General features: G+C 33.0%; 12 protein-coding genes across 11 annotated transcripts, besides 3 other annotated features; 8 read left to right on the forward strand and 4 right to left on the reverse strand.

Moving 5' to 3' along the window:
* Kpol_1031p49 (uncharacterized protein) overlaps window positions 1–2,267 on the forward strand; it is a gene marked incomplete at both ends in the record, with an annotated part of 2,562 nt that extends 295 nt beyond the window's left edge.
* Window positions 183–215: a sequence feature (this is one fragment of gene Kpol_1031p49, which is interrupted by a gap, the other fragment is Kpol_1031p49f1~contains possible frameshift sequencing error~similar to Saccharomyces cerevisiae UTP13 (YLR222C); similar to AA sequence:UniProtKB:Q05946).
* Window positions 219–323: a sequence feature (this is one fragment of gene Kpol_1031p49, which is interrupted by a gap, the other fragment is Kpol_1031p49f1~contains possible frameshift sequencing error~similar to Saccharomyces cerevisiae UTP13 (YLR222C); similar to AA sequence:UniProtKB:Q05946).
* Window positions 327–2,267: a sequence feature (this is one fragment of gene Kpol_1031p49, which is interrupted by a gap, the other fragment is Kpol_1031p49f1~contains possible frameshift sequencing error~similar to Saccharomyces cerevisiae UTP13 (YLR222C); similar to AA sequence:UniProtKB:Q05946).
* A 300-nt stretch (window positions 2,268–2,567) lies between these two features.
* Window positions 2,568–3,092, forward strand: Kpol_1031p51 (uncharacterized protein; the record flags this gene model as incomplete). The annotated part of the gene is made up of 1 exon (XM_001645952.1): window positions 2,568–3,092. The coding sequence occupies one exon, from the start codon at window positions 2,568–2,570 to the stop codon at window positions 3,090–3,092; it is 525 nt and encodes a 174-aa protein (XP_001646002.1).
* A 233-nt stretch (window positions 3,093–3,325) lies between these two features.
* Kpol_1031p52 (uncharacterized protein) lies at window positions 3,326–3,718 on the reverse strand (the record flags this gene model as incomplete). Its single annotated transcript, XM_001645953.1, has 1 exon — window positions 3,326–3,718. The coding sequence occupies one exon, from the start codon at window positions 3,716–3,718 to the stop codon at window positions 3,326–3,328; it is 393 nt and encodes a 130-aa protein (XP_001646003.1).
* Window positions 3,719–4,864: 1,146 nt separating this feature from the next.
* Window positions 4,865–5,263, forward strand: Kpol_1031p53 (histone H2A; the record flags this gene model as incomplete). Its single annotated transcript, XM_001645954.1, has 1 exon — window positions 4,865–5,263. The coding sequence occupies one exon, from the start codon at window positions 4,865–4,867 to the stop codon at window positions 5,261–5,263; it is 399 nt and encodes a 132-aa protein (XP_001646004.1).
* Window positions 5,264–5,949: 686 nt separating this feature from the next.
* ADK1 (adenylate kinase ADK1) lies at window positions 5,950–6,621 on the forward strand (the record flags this gene model as incomplete). Its single annotated transcript, XM_001645955.1, has 1 exon — window positions 5,950–6,621. One exon carries the CDS (start codon window positions 5,950–5,952, stop codon window positions 6,619–6,621), a length of 672 nt encoding a protein of 223 aa, XP_001646005.1.
* A 321-nt stretch (window positions 6,622–6,942) lies between these two features.
* COX20 (Cox20p) lies at window positions 6,943–7,560 on the reverse strand (the record flags this gene model as incomplete). The annotated part of the gene is made up of 1 exon (XM_001645956.1): window positions 6,943–7,560. The coding sequence occupies one exon, from the start codon at window positions 7,558–7,560 to the stop codon at window positions 6,943–6,945; it is 618 nt and encodes a 205-aa protein (XP_001646006.1).
* A 1,144-nt stretch (window positions 7,561–8,704) lies between these two features.
* HEM1 (5-aminolevulinate synthase) lies at window positions 8,705–10,384 on the forward strand (the record flags this gene model as incomplete). Its single annotated transcript, XM_001645957.1, has 1 exon — window positions 8,705–10,384. One exon carries the CDS (start codon window positions 8,705–8,707, stop codon window positions 10,382–10,384), a length of 1,680 nt encoding a protein of 559 aa, XP_001646007.1.
* Window positions 10,385–10,981: 597 nt separating this feature from the next.
* On the forward strand, window positions 10,982–13,051 carry LYS4 (homoaconitate hydratase LYS4; the record flags this gene model as incomplete). Its single annotated transcript, XM_001645958.1, has 1 exon — window positions 10,982–13,051. The coding sequence occupies one exon, from the start codon at window positions 10,982–10,984 to the stop codon at window positions 13,049–13,051; it is 2,070 nt and encodes a 689-aa protein (XP_001646008.1).
* Window positions 13,052–14,390: 1,339 nt separating this feature from the next.
* HEM3 (hydroxymethylbilane synthase) lies at window positions 14,391–15,374 on the forward strand (the record flags this gene model as incomplete). The annotated part of the gene is made up of 1 exon (XM_001645959.1): window positions 14,391–15,374. The coding sequence occupies one exon, from the start codon at window positions 14,391–14,393 to the stop codon at window positions 15,372–15,374; it is 984 nt and encodes a 327-aa protein (XP_001646009.1).
* Window positions 15,375–16,002: 628 nt separating this feature from the next.
* PRP42 (mRNA splicing protein PRP42) lies at window positions 16,003–17,619 on the forward strand (the record flags this gene model as incomplete). Its single annotated transcript, XM_001645960.1, has 1 exon — window positions 16,003–17,619. The coding sequence occupies one exon, from the start codon at window positions 16,003–16,005 to the stop codon at window positions 17,617–17,619; it is 1,617 nt and encodes a 538-aa protein (XP_001646010.1).
* A 29-nt stretch (window positions 17,620–17,648) lies between these two features.
* YCX1 (Ycx1p) lies at window positions 17,649–19,685 on the reverse strand (the record flags this gene model as incomplete). The annotated part of the gene is made up of 1 exon (XM_001645961.1): window positions 17,649–19,685. One exon carries the CDS (start codon window positions 19,683–19,685, stop codon window positions 17,649–17,651), a length of 2,037 nt encoding a protein of 678 aa, XP_001646011.1.
* Window positions 19,686–20,465: 780 nt separating this feature from the next.
* Window positions 20,466–23,387, reverse strand: SEC26 (coatomer subunit beta; the record flags this gene model as incomplete). Its single annotated transcript, XM_001645962.1, has 1 exon — window positions 20,466–23,387. One exon carries the CDS (start codon window positions 23,385–23,387, stop codon window positions 20,466–20,468), a length of 2,922 nt encoding a protein of 973 aa, XP_001646012.1.
* Window positions 23,388–23,584: the final 197 nt, after the last annotated feature.

Raw genomic sequence — 23,584 nt, forward strand, 5'->3', positions numbered from 1 at the left:
TTTTTCCCACTCTGGGAGTGTTGAACAAAATATCCCTTTTAATATCGGGGGGGGGAAATTTGTGTTGGCAATCAGCTCCGTTCTTTAATTTTGAGTTTAAGCCGGAGTGTTATAGGTCAAGAAATTTTTTCCCCCTTTAAGTTTGAGAAAAATTCAACTTCCCCTTTTTAGTTTTGTGGTAGGGAGGTCCAGTTTCTGTTCTTGATATTGAAAATTGATACATTACACATTCTTTAAAAGGTCATGGTGCAACAATTTCAAGTTTAAAGTTTTATGGTGAATCAGAGGATTCTGTATGGCTTTTAGCATCTGGTGATACTAATGGTATGGTCAAAGTTTGGGATTTGGTGAAAAGAAAGTGTATTCATACCTTACAAGAACATTCTTCAGCTGTAAGAGGTATCGATTTCAAACAATCTTCAACTGATAGTGACATTATTCATTTAGTTACTGGTGGTAGAGATAATATTATCAACCATTGGACTATCAGTGGTTTAAAGAATTTTAAACTAATAAGAACATTTCCTGTCCATCAACAAGTTGAAGCATGTGGATTTATAAAAAGTACTGAAGATGATAACTGCATTTATACAGCAGGTGGTGATGCAGTTTTTCAAATATTGTCACTATCTAACGGTTCTGTCATAAAGAAGACAAAGAAGCCAACTGAAGAATTGTTTATTATTGGCGTACTACCAATCAAAAATTTCACCAAACTTTATTTAGTTCTTTCTGATCAGACATTGCAATTGATTGATTTAATAGATACTTTTGAAGAGGATTCTGAAATCATAACAATAAAATCGTCTATCGCTGGTAACCATGGTACTATTGCTGATATGAGATTGGTTGGACCTGAATTAAAATCTATCGCGTTAGCTACAAATTCTCCTACCTTAAGAATAATCCCTGTAATTTCAGAAGATAACAAGAATAATATCCCATTAGGTGTCGAATTGTACGACGGTCATGAAGATTTATTAAATTCTTTAGATGCCACCGAAGATGGTTTATGGATTGCAACTGCTTCAAAGGATAATACAGCTATGCTTTGGAGATTTAATGATTCTGAAAACAAATTTAAAAAATATGCCCAGTTCATTGGTCATGCTTCATCTGTCACCTCTGTTAGTCTACCAAACGTTATTAACAATGGTTGGCCTGAATTTATAATCACATCGTCTAATGATTTTACCGTAAAGAAGTGGAAAGTTCCATCACCAACAAAGAAATCAGATAATGATGATGATATGCATTTAATCAAAGTTTCAGAATATACCCGTAGAGCTCACGAAAAAGATATCAATGCACTATCTATTGCTCCAAATGATTCCATATTTGCTACTGCCTCCTACGATAAAACATGTAAAATCTGGGATTTGGATTCTGGTGAACTTATGGCAACCTTAGCGAACCATAAGCGTGGTTTGTGGGATGTTTCATTTTGCCAGTACGATAAATACATTGCCACTGCTTCTGGGGATAAGACAATTAAAATATGGTCATTAGAGACATTCAAAGTTGTTAATACTCTAGAAGGACATACGAATGCCGTTCAAAGATGTTCATTCATTAATAAACAGAAACAAATTGTAAGTACAGGTGCTGATGGTTTAATCAAGATTTGGGATTGCTCTTCTGGTGAATGTCTGAAAACACTTGATGGACATGCCAATAGAATTTGGGCATTGTGCGTATTAAGAGATGGTGACATGATAATAACAGCAGATGCTGATGGTGTATTTCAGTTCTGGAAGGATTGTACCGAGGAAGTTAAAGAACAAGATCTAGAAAAGGAAAAATTAAGAGTTGAACAAGAGCAATCTTTAAGAAATTTCATAGCTAATGGAGAATGGACCAATGCATTTTTATTAGCAATGACACTTGATCATCCAATGAGGTTATATAATGTTTTAAAGCAGTCTATGACTAGCTATGAATCAGATGAAACCGGTAGTAATAAAGTAATTTTCAATCCTGAATTAGATCATGTTATCTCTACTTTGAATCCAGAACAATTATTATTAATAATGAATAGATGTAGAGATTGGAATACCAATGCTCGTTCCCATTCAGTTGCACAAAAGACAATCAGATGTATATTACAAACCCACAGCATTTCTCAATTGTCAGAAATACCTGGTATGATCAAGATTATTGATTCTATTTTACCATATTCACAAAGACATTTTTCAAGGGTTGATAATTTAGTCGAACAGAGTTATTTATTGGATTATGTCTTGGTAGACATGGATAAATTATTTTAGTTACCATAAAACTATATAAACATTTAATAGAGAAACTGTAATTCATTGTAAAATATTGAAATGAACTTTTCTAGAATATTGACATATATATGAGTCCTCACGTGTACCGTCGATAAAATTAGAATCTTGAAAAATTTCAAAATATGAGATGAGATGAGATGAGATGAGATAAAATAAAGAATATACTACTTAAGTGTGATATACAAAGGAGTATGGCAGCGTTAGAATTGGCTATCGACAAGAGATATTATTATTGCTGTTAGGAAAGTGTTAAATATACAATATAAATATACTATTGATATGTCTGCAACTGATATAAACATCAAGAAGAAAGCTAGCAAAAGTTCAAGAAGACGTAAGAAGAGAAGAACAGCAGAATCATCAGAATCAGATTCATCATCATCCTCGTCGTCATCAGAGAGTGAGAATGAAAGTGTTCATGAAGATATAGATGTAAATATTGAACAAGAGGAAGCTGATTTTAGCGAGAAAACACAGAATGAAGATATGGTAACCAAAGAGAAACTTGAACCTGAACTGATTGATAAATTAAATAATATACCTTTTACTATATCTGAATTTTCTAAGAAAGGCCAAGTAAGGACAGCAATAAATTCGATCGATTTGAACAGTGTTAAGAAAGAGATCGAATCTGATAGAACTATTTTACTTGAACAAGTATCTATAGCCAGATCAAAAAGAGACAATGATGATGACATGATCTGCGATGATAATAAGATATCACTAATCCAAATGGCCAACTTGGTTAAAGGTGGCTACGGCATGTTTGATGTCAAATCATTAAATAAAGCATCTGAACTTTAAATAATTTCATATTAGCATTAATAAATAAAAACTAAAACTAAGTAAATATTGAATTTTACAATCAAGATTACAGAACAAAAAAAAAAAAGTTGAAGTTAACGCATACAAAAGATCATTATCCCATTTTGTATATTTTTTTATAAAAAAACTACCTAATTACATTATTATACAATACAATTAAACCGATGAAATATTTTAAATTTATTATAAAAAACATCCACTCTAAAACTAATCTAAGCTTGAGTAGAGGAAGAGTATTTGGTAACAGCTCTGGTACCTTCAGAGACAGCATGTTTAGCCAATTCACCTGGTAAGATCAATCTAACAGCAGTTTGGATTTCTCTAGCAGAGATGGTAGATTTTTTGTTGTAAGCAGCTAATTTGGAAGCTTCAGTAGCGATTCTTTCAAAAATATCGTTAACAAAAGAGTTCAAAATAGACATAGCCTTTTGAGAAATACCAGTGTCTGGGTGAGTTTGTTTCAAAACTTTGTAAATGTAGGAAGAGTAAGTTTCCTTTCTAGCCTTAGTTCTCTTCTTACCATCAGTAGAAGTAGAAGTTTTCTTGGCAGCTGGTTTCTTTTCAGCTGGGGCTTTAGATGCTGGGGCCTTAGAAGCAGAAGACATTATTTAATATTAATGAGAATATGTGTTATGGATCTGGTGTATTGGGACAAAAGAGAATAAACAGTAACAATATTGAAAAGTATAATAAATAAAACAATAACAAACTCAAAATAGAAGGACTAAACAATGTTAAAAGTTAGTACCCTTATATATCAAATTTAAACATTATTCAACTTTTCCAAAAAACTTTGATCAAAATAAGATGACATAGAGAAGAGTATGTATCAGAACGTCAAAACAAATAAACATGAACTACCCATGACAACGTAGCAGTACTATCCAGACAAGAAATATCAAGGTTTCAATAAGTCTAGTTGATACAAACCTATATTTTTTGGCATATATTTTAATTTTAATATGAACAAAATGGATGTATTATGGTGATATCCAGAGAAAATCTGAGAACATCGACCATAAATGCGCGAAAATATCTGAACGTACGCGTAAATAATAACGATTATTTTTCTTTTATTCTTTTTTTTCGCGTCACAATAATTTCTCTGCTGACAATAAAAAAAAGCTGGAACGAATACTCATAGTTAAGAGAGGTTGACGCGTTTGTTTGAATAAATGGTCAAATTTGAATAATTTGATGGTATAGTTGGTGTGCTAGGAATTTCGCCTGGTTAGTAGTTGGCATCCTGAGAAAATTCTGGTCTGGGATTGGAACACTGTATTAACTCTGGGCTTTGATGGGGGATTCAAGGGAAAGACAGGAAAAGGGAAGGGGCAAGGGAGATGATGGTATGCTAAAGTATTCGTCTTTGGTTTGTTGTGTTTGATCTTCTCTTACTCTCTCTTTCTCTCTATCTATCTCTGTTTTTTTGGTGTTCTCTTAGTTCTCATTATTTCACGTCCAAAAGTAATGAGTTTGAGTACGCTAACTAAATTTACAAGTTTGTTGTTTGTTGTATTGTTCATAATTAACTTTTATCGATTTAGTATCAAAATTTTTATATATAAACCAAGGTCAGATATCCCTAAGTTTAAGGACATCTTTGTTTACAAGAGTTTCTTATTTTTTTGTTACTTATTTTCTACATTATTTTCTTCATAATAAAAGAATATATCAACGATCAAGTTTACTGTTTATACTAAACTAAACTAAAATCTCTTCAAATTTAACATAATCATAATATATTAATAATGTCCGGTGGTAAAGGTGGTAAAGCTGGTACTACTGCTAAAGCTTCTCAATCTAGATCTGCTAAAGCTGGTTTGACTTTCCCAGTCGGTAGAGTTCACAGATTATTGAGAAGAGGTAACTACGCTCAAAGAATTGGTTCTGGTGCTCCAGTCTACTTGACTGCTGTTCTAGAATATTTAGCTGCTGAAATTTTAGAATTAGCCGGTAACGCTGCTAGAGATAACAAGAAGACCAGAATCATTCCAAGACATTTACAATTAGCCATCAGAAATGATGACGAATTGAACAAATTGTTGGGTAACGTCACTATCGCTCAAGGTGGTGTCTTGCCAAACATTCACCAAAACTTGTTACCAAAGAAGTCTGCTAAGGCTGCTAAGGCTTCTCAAGAATTATAAGGTAATTTCAATTCAAATTTTGAATCAAGAATAAATATAAAAAAAGAATTGATCATCTTAAATGGTTCTTAGAAATCCTTTTTTTTCAATATCAGAGAAACCATTATGTTATATAATTTTTTTTAAGTAATTTTGGGTAATGAAAATGTATACTATTTAACATGGAATCATAGTTTTTTCAAATAAATCAGTTTGTAACTATATTTTATTTGTATTTTTTATTTTTAGATCTGCTCTTGAAGACATTGACAGATGGGGATAAGAGTCAATCGATCAACATCGTTACCCTAACATTTTAACTTGAACATGATCTCTATTCACTACTGCAGCAAACAATATGGTCCAAATAATTTTTTTTTTGCTTGTCATTTTTTTTTCACCAATTTTCTTCTACTGATTTTTACTGGGCCGAATGTTCTTTAACTTCGAATTCGAAAAGGTTTAGCAATTAATGTCTGCTTCCATTAACCATTCATTATCACCACCAGACCTTCTTTCTTGTTTGAATTGTACTTTTCCAAGAAGCATTCCAAATATATAAAGGTAGTTTATCTATTTCGAGATTGTTAGAGAGTTAGAATTAGTTATTCTTCGATCGTTGTCTTATTCTTGGATACTTCTTTTGGTTTTAAACAATCAAACGAAATCGATCGTTATATATAACAACAGTACCGTATAATTCAATAATGTCTCAAAATTCTGAATCAATTAGAATGGTCTTAATCGGCCCTCCAGGTGCTGGTAAAGGTACTCAAGCTCCAAATTTAGTTAAACAATTTGGTGCTGCTCATTTGTCCACTGGTGATATGTTGAGATCACAAGTTGCTAAGGGTACTCCATTGGGTGTTGAAGCTAAGAAAATCATGGATCAAGGTGGTTTGGTCTCTGATGAAATCATGGTTGGTATGATCAAGCAAGAATTAGAAACCAACCCAGCTTGCGGTAAAGGTTTCATTTTGGATGGTTTCCCAAGAACTATCCCACAAGCTGAAAAATTAGACCAAATGTTGGCTGAAAGAGGTACTCCTTTGGAAAAAGCTGTTGAATTGAAGGTCGATGATGAATTATTAGTTGCCAGAATTACCGGTAGATTAGTCCACCCATCTTCTGGTAGATCCTACCATAAGTTGTTCAACCCACCAAAGGTTGAAATGACTGATGATGTCACTGGTGAACCATTGGTCCAAAGATCAGATGACAATGCTGAAGCTTTGATGAAGAGATTGAACTCTTATCACCAACAAACAGAACCAATTGTTGAATTCTACAAGAAGACTGGTATCTGGGCCGGTGTCGATGCTTCTCAAGCACCAGACAACGTCTGGACTAGTATCTTAAAGGTTTTAGGTAAGAACTAAGGTTGATTGACATATCTCTTTCCAACTCCGACGCTCAAATTAATCTTTGGAATTTATTCTTTTCTATATAATCAATCTTAATCTAGCATTCCTATGTACTTTTACGTATTTTATGAAAACGTAATGTCCTTAATTTTTTTAAATCAATTTTTGGCTTCATTATATAAATTGTTAAGTGATCATATTTTATACATAAATATACTAATATAACAGTTTTTAGATGTGACGCTGCCCTTATAAAAGATAAAATTTCGTTAAATTCCAAGTTTCAATCAAATCTATTTATATACAAGAATGTGTTGATTGAAATTTCATTACAGGTTACCAAAATTTATACCATGGTTTACCTTCATTAGTAGGAGATGGTTTTGTACTGTCATTGATCTTCGATTTGTCCCATTGATTCACCAATCTCTCATCATGCTGTACCTTATTTAACATAGGTCTTTCTTTCTTGGCCATGGTTTCTTTTGCCCTTTGTGCATTTTGAAAACTACGTCTTCTTTTAGCTCGACATTGTTCCCAGCCAACGATTGAACCTAAAAGAAAGCTACCAACCCCCCAATTAGTTGCCTTGGTAGGATTTTTATGGTATAAGAATATAATTGAACCTACAACAAATAAACTGGAAAACCCCATCATTCCTGCATCTCTAAAACAAGGAATCGAAGTAAGCTTCTCAAATGAGAAGTCAGTCATAGAAACAGAATCCCAAGCTTGCTTAAGCTGATTCTGTTCATTTTGATGGGCTAATTGACTTTGCGATAGTTCACCTTTGAACTTAGGTCTTGTGTCTTCTAACAGTATCTTTTGTCCTCTTGTATAGTTTGTTATAGGTGTTTCGTCATTATCAATTGGAATTTTCTTGTTATCCATTAATGAATTTGTATTTTCATTAGAATCAGCTGATTCTTTCTTAGAGGACCCCCACCAACCCATGATAATTATAGGATTGTATGCTGAATATCTCGATCTGAAATGATTCTAAATTTCCAACAAAGTCAATCCATCTCAATAAATAACAATCCTCTTCATCTCTCTTTTTTACAATACTATTTTCTCATTGCAAAAGAGTAAGATAGCATTATTAACTAATTACGTTTCTTGTTCCAAGCGTATATAGCATTTCCTTCAATTGCATACAAATAGGTGCGGGAAGAAACAAAATGACCCAAAACGAAGCAGTTACAAGAACAACCTAAAATTACATGAGAGATACGATACATATAGATAAGAATTATACTATCAAGCAGTTACTGATAACTATTCACAATAGCAAGTGGTTAATATCTTGCCATGCTAGCCTATATTATCATTCTTCAAGACCATACATAACAATTATAATTCCCCTTCTTTTCACTGACCCACCACTGTCCTCTCTGGACAGCACATAAACCTAACATGCTCACAACCAAAACTTCGACATAACTAGTATCATCATCTACTCTACAACGGAACTGCCATCTTCAAAGTTCAAATAGTTCATCTGAACCTTTACAATATCAATCATTGCTCATCTCATCCATATACCACTATCAAAGTTGGTCCAATTCTTTTTTTTTTAGCATTACTAAAATTTAAATTTTCACCAATTTCAATTCTGATTGGCCAGAAACACTGAACAGCACTGAACAGCACAGTAAACTCTTCTTCACAATCTCCTTTCCTACTAAATCTACTCCGTCTGTATGATCCAAAATTTTTGAACTATACTGTCAAATTTTTAGTAGTTCTAATGTAGTCCAGCCCAATTCTCCAGCGATGAGCAGTTTAACTGAAAATTTGTTCAAGAGAAATTTTATAAACTTCATGATGGTTGGTTACTTTTATTTAAATGAATGATGAGGAGTGACATATTTTAGTTTTAGATATATATATTTAAAGTGCTTGTTGTATTTCATTTGTTCTTTTTAGTGTATGTTAGTTAAGCTTACATTCAACGTTCTTTTTACTACTCAGTGGGAGAATATATAACGGTAGTTGCTTGCAGTGCTATTAATACATTATTGGTAATACCAAGTGTTTATTGTTGGTTAATAGTATCAGTGCGATAGTAACATATAATACGATACATATTCATATCATGGAGTCCTTGATCCGTCAATCTGCAAAGGTCTGTCCTTTTGTTCATAAGGCTACATCTTGTTCTCAAGGTTTGAGTCAGGTTGCTAGAACTAATTTGCCAAAGATGGCAAAACAGTGCCCAATAATGGGTAGAGCCATTTCTGGATCTTCTTCTAGAAGAGGTTATGCTACTTCTTCATCAGCTACAGCTGCTGCCACTAATCCAACTACTTCTCAAAGCACCGAAACTGTCGTTGATCATGGTACTCAAGAATCAGGTTTCGATTACAAAGGTTTATTCGAAACTGAAATCGCCAAGAAAAGAAATGATAAGTCATACAGATATTTTAACAATATTAACCGTTTGGCCCATCAATTTCCATTAGCTCATCGTCAAATGGAAGATGATAAGGTTACAGTTTGGTGTTCTAATGATTATTTAGCATTATCTAAGAACCAACAGGTTGTCGATATTATGAAAAAGACCTTGGACAAATATGGTGCTGGTGCTGGTGGTACTAGAAACATCGCAGGTCATAACAAACATGCGTTGATGTTAGAGGCAGAACTGGCTGCTCTTCATAAGAAAGAGGGTGCTTTGGTATTCTCTTCTTGTTATGTTGCTAACGATGCTGTCATCTCACTGTTAGGTCAAAAGATTAAAAATTTAGTCATATTTTCTGATGAATTAAACCATGCCTCCATGATTGTTGGTATCAAGCATGCAAACACTGTGAAGCATATTTTCAAGCACAATGATTTAGATCATTTGGAGGAAATGTTGAAAATGTACCCAAAATCAACTCCAAAATTAATTGCTTTTGAATCAGTTTATTCTATGTCTGGTTCTGTTGCAAACATTGATAAGATCTGTGATCTAGCTGAAAAATACGGTGCTTTAACCTTCTTGGATGAAGTCCATGCTGTTGGTTTATACGGTCCACATGGTGCTGGTGTCGCTGAACATTGTGATTTTGAAGCTCATCGTGTATCCGGTATTGCTACCCCAAAAACTAAGACTACTATGAGCCGTGTCGACATGATTACTGGTACCTTAGGTAAGTCCTTCGGTACAGTTGGTGGTTATGTTGCTGCTTCCAACACTTTGATTGATTGGTTTAGATCTTATGCTCCAGGTTTTATTTTCACTACCAGTTTACCACCAGCTGTCATGGCCGGTGCTGCTGAAGCCATCAGATTCCAACGTTCTCACTTAGATCTAAGACAAGACCAACAAAGACATACCAAATATGTCAAGGAAGGTTTGAAAGATTTAGGTATTCCAGTTATTCCAAACCCATCGCATATCGTTCCTATTTTGATTGGTAACGCAGACTTAGCTAAGCAAGCCTCTGACATGTTAATGAACAAACACAAGATTTATGTTCAAGCAATTAACTTCCCAACTGTCTCTCGTGGTACCGAAAGATTAAGAATTACACCAACTCCAGGTCATACTAACGATTTGTCTGACATCTTATTAGACGCCCTAGAAGATGTATTCAACAACTTACAATTACCACGTATTGCTGATTGGGAGGCCCAAGGTGGTCTATTAGGTGTTGGTGAAAAAGACTTCGTTGAAGAAAAGGATTTATGGACTGACGAACAATTACAATTCACTAACAAAGACTTGCATCCAAACACTGCAAACCCTGCTTTCGAACAATTGGAAGTATCAAGTGGTATTAAGTTATAATCGATGTATTAATTAAAAAGAATTAAAAAAAAATTAACAGAAATTGAAAAACTGTTCCTTTCTAATTATTATTCGATCATTATCATTCTGTTCTAATTTTTCTTTCAATTCAAGTCTTTTATCATTCGTTATTTCATCGAGATTAAAATATCTCTCAAACAATATAACTCGACTGTTTAATTATTTATTTATTTATTTATTTAAATCATTCTGTATATTCAACCATATATATCTCTAATGTATTATTTTTAATATGGTGAAGACCCTAGTTAATTCTAAAGCTGGAAATCTTAATAATACAAATTAACATAGTTAAAGTGATCCAGTAACTGATGATCTATATTTCCACTGGAAATTTATTTCCATCGCATGTTTCAAGATTTGGTTTTACTATGAGTAATCCTTGTAGGAAATTCCTCTAAAGACTCATTTCGAAAACTTAATAATGAATCATCTCAACAACAGGGCAAATGAATATAAAGACTATATAAATGATAACTTTGGATTTGGATAAGAGTTAAACAATTATTGGTATCTTAAGAAGTATACTCGTTTAAAAAATCAGGCAGGTCAAAATTGATTCTGCATTTGGGGATTATGTTAAGATTTAAAAGATTCTTCAGTGAAGGCTCTATTAGGTTGACTAGAGGTCAGAATTTGACTGAAAAGATAGTTCAAAGGTATGCAGTTGAACTTCCAGAAGGTAAGAAAGTATTTTCTGGTGACTATGTGTCAATTCGTCCAAGTTATTGTATGTCTCATGATAATTCATGGCCTATTGCATTAAAATTTATGGGTTTAGGTGCAACTAAACTAAAATATCCCGATCAGATTGTTAATACTTTAGATCATGATGTTCAAAATAAGAGTGAAAAGAATTTAACAAAGTATAGGAATATCGAGAACTTTGCTAAAAAGCATGGCTCACATTTCTATCCTGCTGGTAGGGGTATTGGACACCAAATTATGATAGAAGAAGGTTATGCCTTCCCATTGAATTTGACAGTAGCTTCAGACTCGCATTCCAATATCTATGGTGGTGTTGGTTGTTTGGGGACACCAATAGTTAGAACTGATGCTGCATCTATCTGGGCAACTGGTCAAACTTGGTGGCAGATACCTCCAGTGGCACAAGTTGAGTTGAAGGGTGAATTACCTACTGGTGTTTCAGGAAAGGATATTATTGTCGCATTATGTGGCTTATTTAATGATGATCAAGTCTTGAATCATGCAATTGAATTTACTGGTGATTCTATTAAAAATTTGTCAATTGATAATAGGTTGACTATAGCTAATATGACTACTGAATGGGGTGCCCTTTCAGGTTTGTTCCCTGTGGATTCGACTGTCATTCAATGGTACAAAGAAAGGATAAATAAGGTCGGTGAAGGACATATAATTAATTCTAAGGCCATTGAGGAACTGGAACAAAATGCTCAAAAATTGAAAGCAGATAGTAATTCGAAATATGACAAGAAGTTAACTATTGATTTATCTACACTGACATATTACGTTTCAGGACCAAATAGCGTCAAGATTTCTAATCCTGTAGAGGACTTATCTAAACAAGATATTAAGATTAACAAAGCTTACTTAGTGTCATGTACCAATTCACGCTTGTCTGACATTGAAGCAGCTGCTGATGTAGTTTGTCCAACAGGTAATATTGAAGATGTCAAGAAAGTTGCTCCTGGTGTTAACTTTTATATTGCAGCAGCCTCATCTGAAGTTGAAAAAGAAGCAAGAACTAGTGGTGCTTGGGATAAATTATTGAAGGCAGGTTGTATAGCATTACCAGCAGGCTGTGGCCCATGCATTGGCTTAGGTACAGGTCTACTGGAAGCTGGTGAAGTTGGAATTAGTGCAACAAATAGAAATTTTAAAGGTAGAATGGGGTCTAAGGACGCCTTGGCATACTTGGCATCGCCAGCTGTTGTAGCAGCATCGGCATTGGCTGGTAAAATTGTTTCACCAAATGAGGCATTGGGTATTGAAAGTTGTAAATATGCATCAGTTAAAACATCTGAACAAATATTGGAGGAAGAAACATCAGGAACCTCTTCAGGTCCGACAGAAGCCTCGAGGGTTGAAATATTAGAAGGGTTCCCTAGTGAAATATCAGGCGAATTGGTATTCTGTGATGCTGATAATATCAATACAGATGGTATATATCCTGGTAAGTATACATATCAAGACGATATTTCTAAAGAGATGATGGCAGAAGTATGCATGGAGAATTATGATCCAGAATTTCAAACCAAGACAAAGACCGGAGATATAATAATCAGTGGGTTCAATTTTGGTACTGGATCCTCGAGAGAACAAGCAGCCACATGTATTTTAGCAAGAGGTATTAACTTAGTGGTATCGGGATCTTTTGGTAATATATTTTCTAGGAATTCCATTAACAATGGATTGTTAACTGTCGAAGTCCCAAAACTAATAGAACAATTACGTTCAAAGTATAAAGATGATACGCCGGAACTAACAAGAAGAACAGGGTGGTTCTTCAAATGGGATGTAGCCAACAAAAATGTAACTGTGAGAGAAGGATCTCTTACAGGTACAATAGTATTTGAACAAGAAATTCCAGAATTGGGCAAAAATTTACAAGAGATTATTGTTAAAGGCGGTTTAGAAGGATGGGTTAAATCTAAACTAAATTAAAAAAAATAAAAGAGCAAAACCCAAACAAAGCGTATTTATATTTAAATAAATTGATATTCATATAAATCTGTTACTCGTATTTATATATAACATTACTAAGACTAATCCAATAGAATTATTTATTTATTCATTTACCAGAAACAGAAAATTCCGGACAAGATAACAAAGGCAGTGAATCAAAATCCTCAAAAGGTCTCCGAACTGCCGTTAAACATATTACTAATTGTAATTAATAACGTAGTTTTCCATCCATATCGAACTCTAATTCCTCTATAGTTCACTCGTTAAATCAGAGAGAGGAACCTGGTTGGGTCTCCCACTCATTCACTCACTCTTGCTTCCTTACTATCTCGTAACCTCTAAACGGTGAAATTTTAATCCAAGAAACTACTCGACAAGACCCACTCTCTGCTACAGCTTGTGATAAAACTAATTTCATCCTGCTCTAGCTTGATTCTTATTGGTAATTAATAGAAACAAAATTAAACTAAACTAAACACTATCTCTCTCTAGATGCTCTCGATGCTCTAGATAGCAAGAACCAGTTAATTCTCATTCATTCATTCATTCATTCATTCAATTACCTCTGATGAATGAACTAATTAACGAATTAATGAATAAACCTGGGCAGCAACCTGTAGTCAATTGCATTATGATGAAAGAATTTTCTCATCATCCCATCACTTCACTTCACTTGTTCACTCTTTCTGGTAAACTTTTTACAAGCTCTCTCTAGACTATTGCATTGCTCAACTTTCTTGTATAGATTCAATGATGTCTTACATCTTGAGATGGATGGATGGTCTTGTATTACATAGTTTTAGGTTCCGATGTTGTAAAATTTATTCAATTATCGTTATAGTTTATTGGATTGATATTGGTTAAGCCAAGCTTGGTTATATGTAATATTGTATTGTATTGTATTGTATTGTATTTATTGATCTGTAGTCTACTTGTATTAAAAGTTTTGCTTAGGTCTTCTGTATTCTTCATTTTCTGCAATTGTCAGGTCTGAAGTTATCAAGAGCATTGGTTGATTTGTAGGTGTGCATATTAGAATTATTGCAATTGGCATTGAGAGCAAGAACTTATCTAACATTGATCTATTGTATTATTTTATATCAGTTCATCTTTATTCCATTTTTCACAATTTATTTTATATATTGTTTGCATTCCAATTGAACTTTGTATATTACTATTTGGATCATTTACAAGTGAACAGTGGTAAATATATATATTGAAAGTATTGTTCAATTGTTATTGATTTTTTTTGGGTTAGTTCTTGTATAAATCAGTTCATTTTTACAACTTTGGGAATTGAATTTAAGTGATTGTTATAATGTCTAAAGAAGTCTTAGTTATTGGTGGTAGAAGTTCCAAGCTTGCCGTTGCTCAATCGACTAAAGTTAAAGAGCTTATTGAAGAACAGTTCCCTCAATATGAATGTCGTATTGTTGCTCTAAAGACATTGGGTGATCAAATTCAAAGCAAGCCTTTGTATTCATTTGGTGGTAAAGCTGTTTGGACAAAAGAATTAGAGGATTTGTTATACCATGAGGATGCAAAAGAAAGAATTGATTTGATTGTTCATTCCTTAAAAGATGTACCAACTTTATTGCCAGATGGCTTTGAAATTGGTGCTATTACAAAACGTGTAGACCCTTCTGATTGTTTAGTTATGCCAATTGATTCTAAATATAAATCTTTAGACGACTTGCCAAATGGCAGTATTGTTGGTACTTCTTCAATTAGAAGAAGTGCTCAATTAAAACGTAGATATCCACATTTAAAATTTGAAAGTGTAAGAGGTAATATCCATACAAGATTAAAGAAAGTTGATGATCCAGAATCTCACTATCAATGTATTATCTTGGCTGCAGCAGGTTTGATACGTATGGGTTTAGAATCAAGAATTACTCAAACTTTTAACTCTACTATGATGTATCATGCTGTAGGTCAAGGTGCAATGGGTATAGAAATCAGAGAAGGTGACGAGAAATTGAGAAATATCTTGTCCAAGATATCTGATGAAGAAACTACTGTGTGCTGTTTAGCAGAACGTTCTTTAATGAGAACTTTAGAAGGTGGTTGCTCCGTTCCAATTGGTGTAGAAACTAAATATGATGCAAGTAAAAAAGAATTACTCTTAAAGGGTATTGTTGTTGATGTAGACGGTACAAAAGCTATTGAAGAACAACACTCCATTATTATTCAAGACTCTAAAGAAGATTCCATGGCCTGTGGTAAAGCATTAGCAGAAAAAATGAAACAAGCAGGTGCAAAGACAATTTTAGATTCTATCAATTTAGATAGAATTCATTAACGAGACTGTTACGACTTCACATGACAAAAGAAACACTTGAACACACTCTGTTTGATCTGTTGCTTTGTTGCTTTTTTTTTCATTTATAACTTCCAAATCAAAAATATTTATCCAACCTAATATTTAATCCAATGTGTTTTATTAAAAATAAAATGTATTATTATAATAGTTGTCCCCCGATTAGAAGTCCTCATATCCATTAAAAAGAGATATACCCATGACATTATTTGAAAAGTGTCCCCTTCATTAATTGGTGTAGTTTCTAAATAATTAATCATCGTTTTCCAATTAAAAAATTGCAATTGTTATCTAAGAATATAACATATATATTTCTGGCAATCACGAAATCTTGTATATAAGCCTTCGATCAATCTAACACATTAATTTTTGGCTGTCATTTGTACTTACATAATACCTTTTATTATATAATTACATACTCTACCTATCTTTATATCTATTGCTATCAATATACAGATCAAAGCTTTAAGTTCCGAAATTCACCTTTAACTGAACATGAAGATATTTAAGATAAAATATGTTATCCACAATGTATAGGAAAGATGGAAGAATTGAATGGTTTAAGGTCATTTGAGAGGGCCAAAGAGGTTGGAATCTGATAATAGTACTTATGGATCCATTTAATAGTGTTGTTTCTAATGAAAAGTTCTCGAAGCTAACGCTGAACGTGATAAATTATCCAAAATCATTAGAACATTGGGAAAATATAATTAATTATTTAATCGATGAGGTATCGCCAATTAATAAAAAATTGGATAAGAAGTTGTATAAGTTGATTGTTACCACTTATGAATCGCTGCTTTTCAATTTTCCTTATTTAGAGAATTATTATATCGACTATGGTCTATTTGAATATAAATTAGGAAATATATCTAATGTGCACAAGATATTCAAGAATGGTTTAAAAGTGTTTAACCAAAAATCTGTATTGGTATGGGTATCCTATTTGCAATTGTGTAATGAAATTGTGACTGATGACAAGGCTTTGTTTAAGAAATATGAAAAGGCTGAACAATATATTGGAATGCATTTTTATAGTGGAGAATTTTGGGAATTATATTTGAACCTGATTAAAGAAAGATCGATTTCTAAGATTAGATATTTTAGTATGTTGAGGAAAATACTGGAATATCCAATATATTCGTTTAGTAAATTTTATGCAATTTGGTTGAAAGAAATTGATAATGTAAGAGATCTTAAACAATTGTCTCTTTTTGCACCAAGAGATGAGTTGAAAAAGAAACTGAAGATAGATATTAAATTTAAATCAAGAAAAGGACCTTACCTATTTGAATGTAAAAAGAAATTGAAAAAAATTACAAAAGAAATGTATTCAGTAATACAATTCCAAGTGCTAGAGATATACTCTTTGTTTGAATCAAATTTATCCATCCAATATTACGTTTCTCCGGATAAATTAATTCCAACTTCTGAAATAGAGAAATGGGAAGGCTATATTGATTACTCTATCAATACAAGAAACGAACAATTAATTGAGATTAATTTCCAAAGGGGCTTGATAATAACGGCAAATTATGATGCCATTTGGATTAAATATTCAAAATGGCTGATATCTTCCCAAAAGGATCTTGTATCTGCTAAAAATATATTAATTGATGGCCTTTCGATGTCACTAAAGAAATCAAAAATTATTAAAATGTTGTTCGATGTATTGGTAGGTTTGAATGACTATGATTCACTTGAATACATTCTGTCACAAATGGAAAAATTTTCGATAAATATTGTGGATATAGATGACTTTGAAATATTTTGGGATTTTATTCAATTCAAAATGTTTTTAGCTAATAATTCATTAAAGAGTAGGTATTCCGAATCTCAGAAGAATTCATTTTTACCTGAAAACATCTTTACTTTAATATTGAATAGATTGAAATACGAGGGAAGTAAAGAAGGTCAGTTACTTTTACTACACTATTTAGTCCAACTACAAGATAAAGATAATACAAAAATAATTGAGAATAAAGTATTTAAACAGATTATTAAAGATAATTTGGAATATTATATAAATGACGGAACTTTCTGGACACTATACTCTCAACTTATCTATTTCGATCCTTCTTCTTCTTATCTAGAGAAGCGTAGGTCTATTTTGAACCTTTGGAAAACTGGAGTTCCACATACTGATAGTGTAAAAGAACTTCTTTCCGAGTTTTGTTTCAAATACTTACCAGATGATATAGACAATTTGGATGATTTATTTGCATAATTTTCATATATTAAAAATAATATTTTCATTTATTTGCATGCTTCTATATATACATTTAATGCAGTTATCAGTAGGTATATAGATAGTAATATAACACTAATCTTCTTATCAATTACCCATCCATTCAATGGGACTCCAATAGTTAATACAATAATGGCACTAATGACGCCACCTGTTGTGATGTAAAAATGTCTCTCAGTTTTGAAAACCAATGATGTTTTCCAAATGGAACTGTCCTCTTGACCATAGTTATTCAACAAAATTAAGAGTCCATCTATGCCAAGACCAAAGAGAAAGCAAAGCAAAGGACCCCCAAAACATGCACTTATTGCTATGTCTATTGCTCCAAGCTGTGTAAAGGTTACATTTGAAATCAAATCACCCACTGAATTACCCCAGGCAAAAATAGTTAAGCCTAGGATTTCCTGTGTTAGGTTGTACCTTTCTGTCCAGTTTGTTAAAATTCGAACAACATGTTTGACAGAATAGCTTATGGTACATAGGGAAACTATGAATTCAATGATTGCAACAACATTCGAATTATATCTATAAATGTTGGCTTTTTCCCAGTACGTCAGAAGAATAATAATTGGAATACACATTATTATAGCCCAGATTGTCAAACATTGATACAATAATACACTGATTATAATTGGAGATAATACCAACTTAATTGAAGTCACCGGCGACAACTTCTTGTTCACATGAGTGATATTAATTGCTGGCAAATAAGCATTTAGTAATACAGATAATGGAGCAGTGAACAACATGGTTAGAAATTGATGATCCACAGTCTTTGGTGGATAATTGATTAACTCGTTGTAAACTTCATAGCCATGGTATAAGTAATCTACTGTAGGTGTTTCCAATACTAAGGGTTCTGGACTACAGACTACTGCTGGGCTATGGGAGGGTGAAATTGGAATAAGCAAATGCGGTAAATGATTACAACTCAAAGATTTTTGAGTAATTGGGCGATTTAGTTGTGGCCTTGAGTTTGGTGTGTTAGAGTCTAAATTGTCAGTTTCGGTTGTTTCGATATCTCTATTTGTATTATCATAATTGCTATCCGTTATAACAATCGGCGGTATGCTAGAATATCGTTTCTGTTCTTGTAAAGAAGATATTGGCTGAAGAGACGATTGGAGTCTGTTGTTTGATATATTAGTTTCTAAGAAAATTTCATCATTAAATTCATTTTCATTTCCCCAGATATCTAACAAATCTTTAAGAGTCATACGGATCCAGCCATGACTATTCTTCTTAAAATGATTTCTAACTCTTTTGCTTATTATATCCCGCCTGGTTTGGATACCTTTATTAAATAATAGTATATTGTTGTGAATATTTGAGAAACCAAAAAATTGTTTTATACCATTGTTTGGATGCGCTATCCGATCTTGAGATATCAAAGATTCCGAATCAGGTGTATGGGTACTTTCGGTGTAGTCGTTAATTTGATAAATAACGTAAACGATATAGAATAAGGACATTAGCAAGCATTCCCAAAATGCTAAAGTACCATCGGATAATATCCAAAATGCTATTAATATCAACACAGTAAATATTAAAATATCATGGATATAATATTTTTTCGAATGAAACCCTATTTTTTCCTTTGTTGAGATTCCATGATTTGAAATATCACTAGTATCATTTAATTCGAGATCTTTATCGGTCAGTACAATTGTTCTTGACAATGCCATCAGTCCTATTACTACAGTTAAAACGAATAATAAGCCACCAAGCAATTCACCGATTGCTAAAGAGGTTGCATCTTTCTTCATAGACTGATATGTACCTGTAATATCTGGAATAGAATTACCCAAGGATAATATTGTAATACCAGATATCCTGCTTGAAATATTGAAAACATCGGTTGAAATTATTGATAACGAGGGTAATAAATAATCAGAGGTGACTAATCCCAATAGAATAAAACATTCCAATAAAAACAGTGGATTCACATAAAACTCCCAAACAAACTCACTCCAGAACGATACCACCACAAGTGCAATATTAATAATATAAAACAGATTTATTGCTATCTTCCAATTATCCCACATAATAAAGTTTCAAATTGTAATAAGCCAGGACTAATAATTAAGTTTCTTCCTAGCCTTTATTTTAGAATAAAATTAAAAAAGGCCATAAAGTTGTGTTCAAAGTGATCCAATTGAACATTTAACCATCATAATTCCTTAAACAGAACCTATAACAACTCTTGCTCCAGATTATTCAGATATATATAATTAGATTCGTCTTAAATCAAACATAGTAAACCTTCGATTCATCACTTAAATATCAAGCTTTTTTCCCAGTTTTAAAGGCTTCATGTAAAATTTAAGCTTTTACCGTGGTAACATTAAGAAATCGTTTGGCTATTGCATATTTGATTTAAATAATGGGGAAGTATTAAATTTTATGATTAAAAATAGCAACTAAATATGTATAACATGTTAATTCTATCAAGAAGTTCTTGGCATTGGTTAGATTTTTCTTGGCAAGATGTGTAGATTGCCTTAAAATTTAATTTTAAGGTAAAACTGCAAGAGTGACTTGGGTAGAAATTGAGAGAAATAGTGTTATATTTTTAACATCATTTTAGGAAGCATTATTTACAATTTGAAACTGTTGGTGTAATCATAAAGCATGAAATGATGCACTAAATTGGTGTGGGTTTGAAATTAAAGTTAATTATTTTTCTGGGGTGTCGTTGATGACTAATGATGTATGTATATTTAGTTAAGATTTTTCTTGTTTATTAAAATTGTTTTGTTTACTTAAAATTTATTTTCCTTTATACAACAGTGTCTCTACAGGTAGATATAGAGTTGTGATTAATCCTAAATACGGTCTAGTTTAACCTTGTTGTTTTGTTTAGCAATCAAAGCGACTCTGTCACCTAATGATAGGGCTAAACCTTGACCCTTGGAACGAATACGGACGTGACCTACAACTTGGCCGGTGGATGGTTCCTTTTCAATACATAAGTTAGCTAATGCATCTTCACCAAATGATGACTTGGCGTATAAGTTGCAACTTAAGAATCTACAGTCTTCTTCACCTAAAGAGTTTTCTTCAGTTAGAATACCCATGTTAGTACCTTCAACCAATTCTCTTAAGTAAGCATGTAAAGTAGGCAACTGGGCCTTTACCGATATTTTGTTTTCCCATTCGAATGCATTCCACATGGTACGGAAGTTTTCATCAGTAGTCTTGGCTGGTTTAATGTAATCCATTATGTCAACATGCACATCGTTCAAGATAACGTAACGAGCATCTTGACCATGACCACCATCATATATAATATTACCAAAAATGACACCGGTGTCAGCTGATGAAACCTTGACCGTAACACTGATCTTATGGAAACCATGAGCAATAATATTCGTACTTGGTGGATTATCAATGATCTTTAAGTCACCTAAAGTTGCAAATTGAACATGCAAATTCTTTAAAGTTTCTTTAGTTTGGTTAACCAAAAGAACATCAAATACAACATCAAATTGATTGGTTGTGATATATGCTTCAGCATAAACAGGGTCGGAGAAACCAGTTAATTGAACAATCTTTCTCAATTTAGAAGATACCAAGTTGGCCTTTGCCATTGAATCATCACCTTTAATGGCCAAGTTCAAGTCTTCTTCAATTGTATCTTCGGTGTTTGAAGTTGAAATAGAGCCGGCAAATTGTCTGAAGTTCATGGCTTTATCAACAGCTTCAGCATTCTTCTTGATATTTTTAGCTGATCTTTTGGCCAATTCTTTTTTGGAACGAGCAACTTGAGCCTGGAAAGAAGACTTGGTAGCATCTAAGAAAGCCAATTTCAATAGTTGGCTTTCAATTTCTTCAGTCTTAGAGTTGTTTTCATCCATCAAGATTGAAATAGCATTCATTATTCTTTCTTGGGAATCTTCGTCGATTCTCTTCTCAACTAGGTTACTTTGACCAACTCTGATTATGCTAACTAAAATCAATAGACCTTCAGCAACAAAAGCATTAATAATCTTAGTGTCTTTTGATAAATTCTTGAATCTAATTACTAACTTGATAATTGTACTTGCCAAAATAGAAGCAGTGTAGAAATCACCAGATAAAATGAAACGACGCAATGGTGGTCTAGATTCGATTTCTTCAGAAGAATCATCTTTGTTGGTTTTAACAGAATCAAATGCATTTTCTGTAGCATAAGTACCATCTGGTAAAATAACAGGACCAGTAGGCTTAGATTCTGATTCTTCCTTCTCAGCTTCATCATCTTCATTTTTCTTGTTTAATCTTCTCAATTCAGACTGTAATATAGGAACTTCACCGATACTAGCACGGATATGTTTCCAAGAATTTTGGATTTCTTGTTCAGAAGTGGCGTATTCACCCAAAATCCATAAAGCACCTCTGTAGGCCTTTGCAGACTTGATTTCTTCCATTGAAGAAATCAAATTATTCAAGATAGTGGCTCTCAATTGTGGGAATTTTTCGACTACTTCTTTAACAAATGAAATAACTTCACTAGCACCTGCGGTACCCAATTCACCGATGAATCCTAACAATAATGAGATGACATCACCAGCAGCTTCGACAAAACGAATAGCAACGGAGTGGATACTCTTAATCAAAAGTTGTCTGTATTGCATTGACTTATCCTTTTCACCATTGTTAACAGTTTGTTGGAATTCTTTTTTCAATAATTTAACAACAGCATCCACATTTCTTGAGGCAACCAAGTTCATTGAAATATCTAAAGCCTTGGCACGAACATCTAAATCTTCAGCAGACAAAACTCTCAAGATATCTAAAGTTAAATCTTCCAAAGTACCGGGGTTCTTGTTGTTGATGTCTTGGATACGATCTAAAACAATTAACTTAACGTTGTTGTCGGATTCCTTAACAGCCAAATCAATCAATTTTGAAGCAGCAGAATTCAAAACAACTGGATTAGAACTCAAAGAAGTTAAAGCTAAACAAGCTTCAAAAATAACTTCGTTTGAAGAAGTGGAAGATAAGATTTCTGATAATAATTCGATGTATTGAGCCTTTAATGAAGGGGTATTGATAGCATCTTTTCTGATGAATTGAACCAAAGAAACTTGTAACAGAGGATCCAATGATTCAATAGAAGTCATGTTATCTTCTAAATAAGTCAAAGCAGCATCACGATCCAATTCAGACAACCCAATAAAAGAGTTTCTCTTACAAACAGGATCGGTTTCAGCAGCTAAGAAAGAATGAATAATCTCCTTTGCATCTGGGATCAAATGGTCACTAACTTTGTAAATAGACAATACAGCTAAGATGGCATATTTACGGACGTAAGCATGACGATAATCCAAACAAGCTAATACGGAAGGAACCATTTGTTCTAATAGTTCAGCTTCTTTCAATTTAGTTAAAAATCTCAAAGTATTACCTCTGATAAACTCGTTTGGATGTTGTAAATCGTGTTGGATGGCATTACAAACCAAAATCATCTCATGTCTTAGTTTTCCTTCAGAATCTAATTTTGGAACAATTTCCCAATAAAAGTATAGTAACTTCTTTAATCTTTTGTTCTTAGAAGGCATAACAAATCTAATAATATGCATCAGTAATTCAGGCAATGGGTTACCTTCCAACATAGTAACCAAAATTTCCTTCATAGTTTCAATTTTGTCCTCATCAGATCCTTTTTCCAATGCCTTTTGGAAATCAGCTACAGTGTAGCTGACAGCCATTGGAGAAGGATCAAAGACCAAAGTATAAGCAGGTTGCTTACTAGAGACAGTCATCACTTCAAATATAGTCAATTGATCGATTCTTGATGCCCTAGATCAAATGATAGACAAGCAAAACCTTATCTTTAAAGTAAAATTTCAATCATTTAGGAGGGTTTCTTTTAAATTGTTGTTCACTTTTCTATGGTTGTCGTGTAAGTTCAAATCGACAAATATAATAAAATATTGAAATCCGGGTAATCAACACTATG

This window comes from Vanderwaltozyma polyspora, genomic scaffold (genome assembly GCF_000150035.1).
Source record: "Vanderwaltozyma polyspora DSM 70294 KpolScaffold1031 genomic scaffold, whole genome shotgun sequence".
In the NCBI taxonomy this organism is placed as follows: Eukaryota; Fungi; Ascomycota; class Saccharomycetes; order Saccharomycetales; family Saccharomycetaceae; genus Vanderwaltozyma; species Vanderwaltozyma polyspora.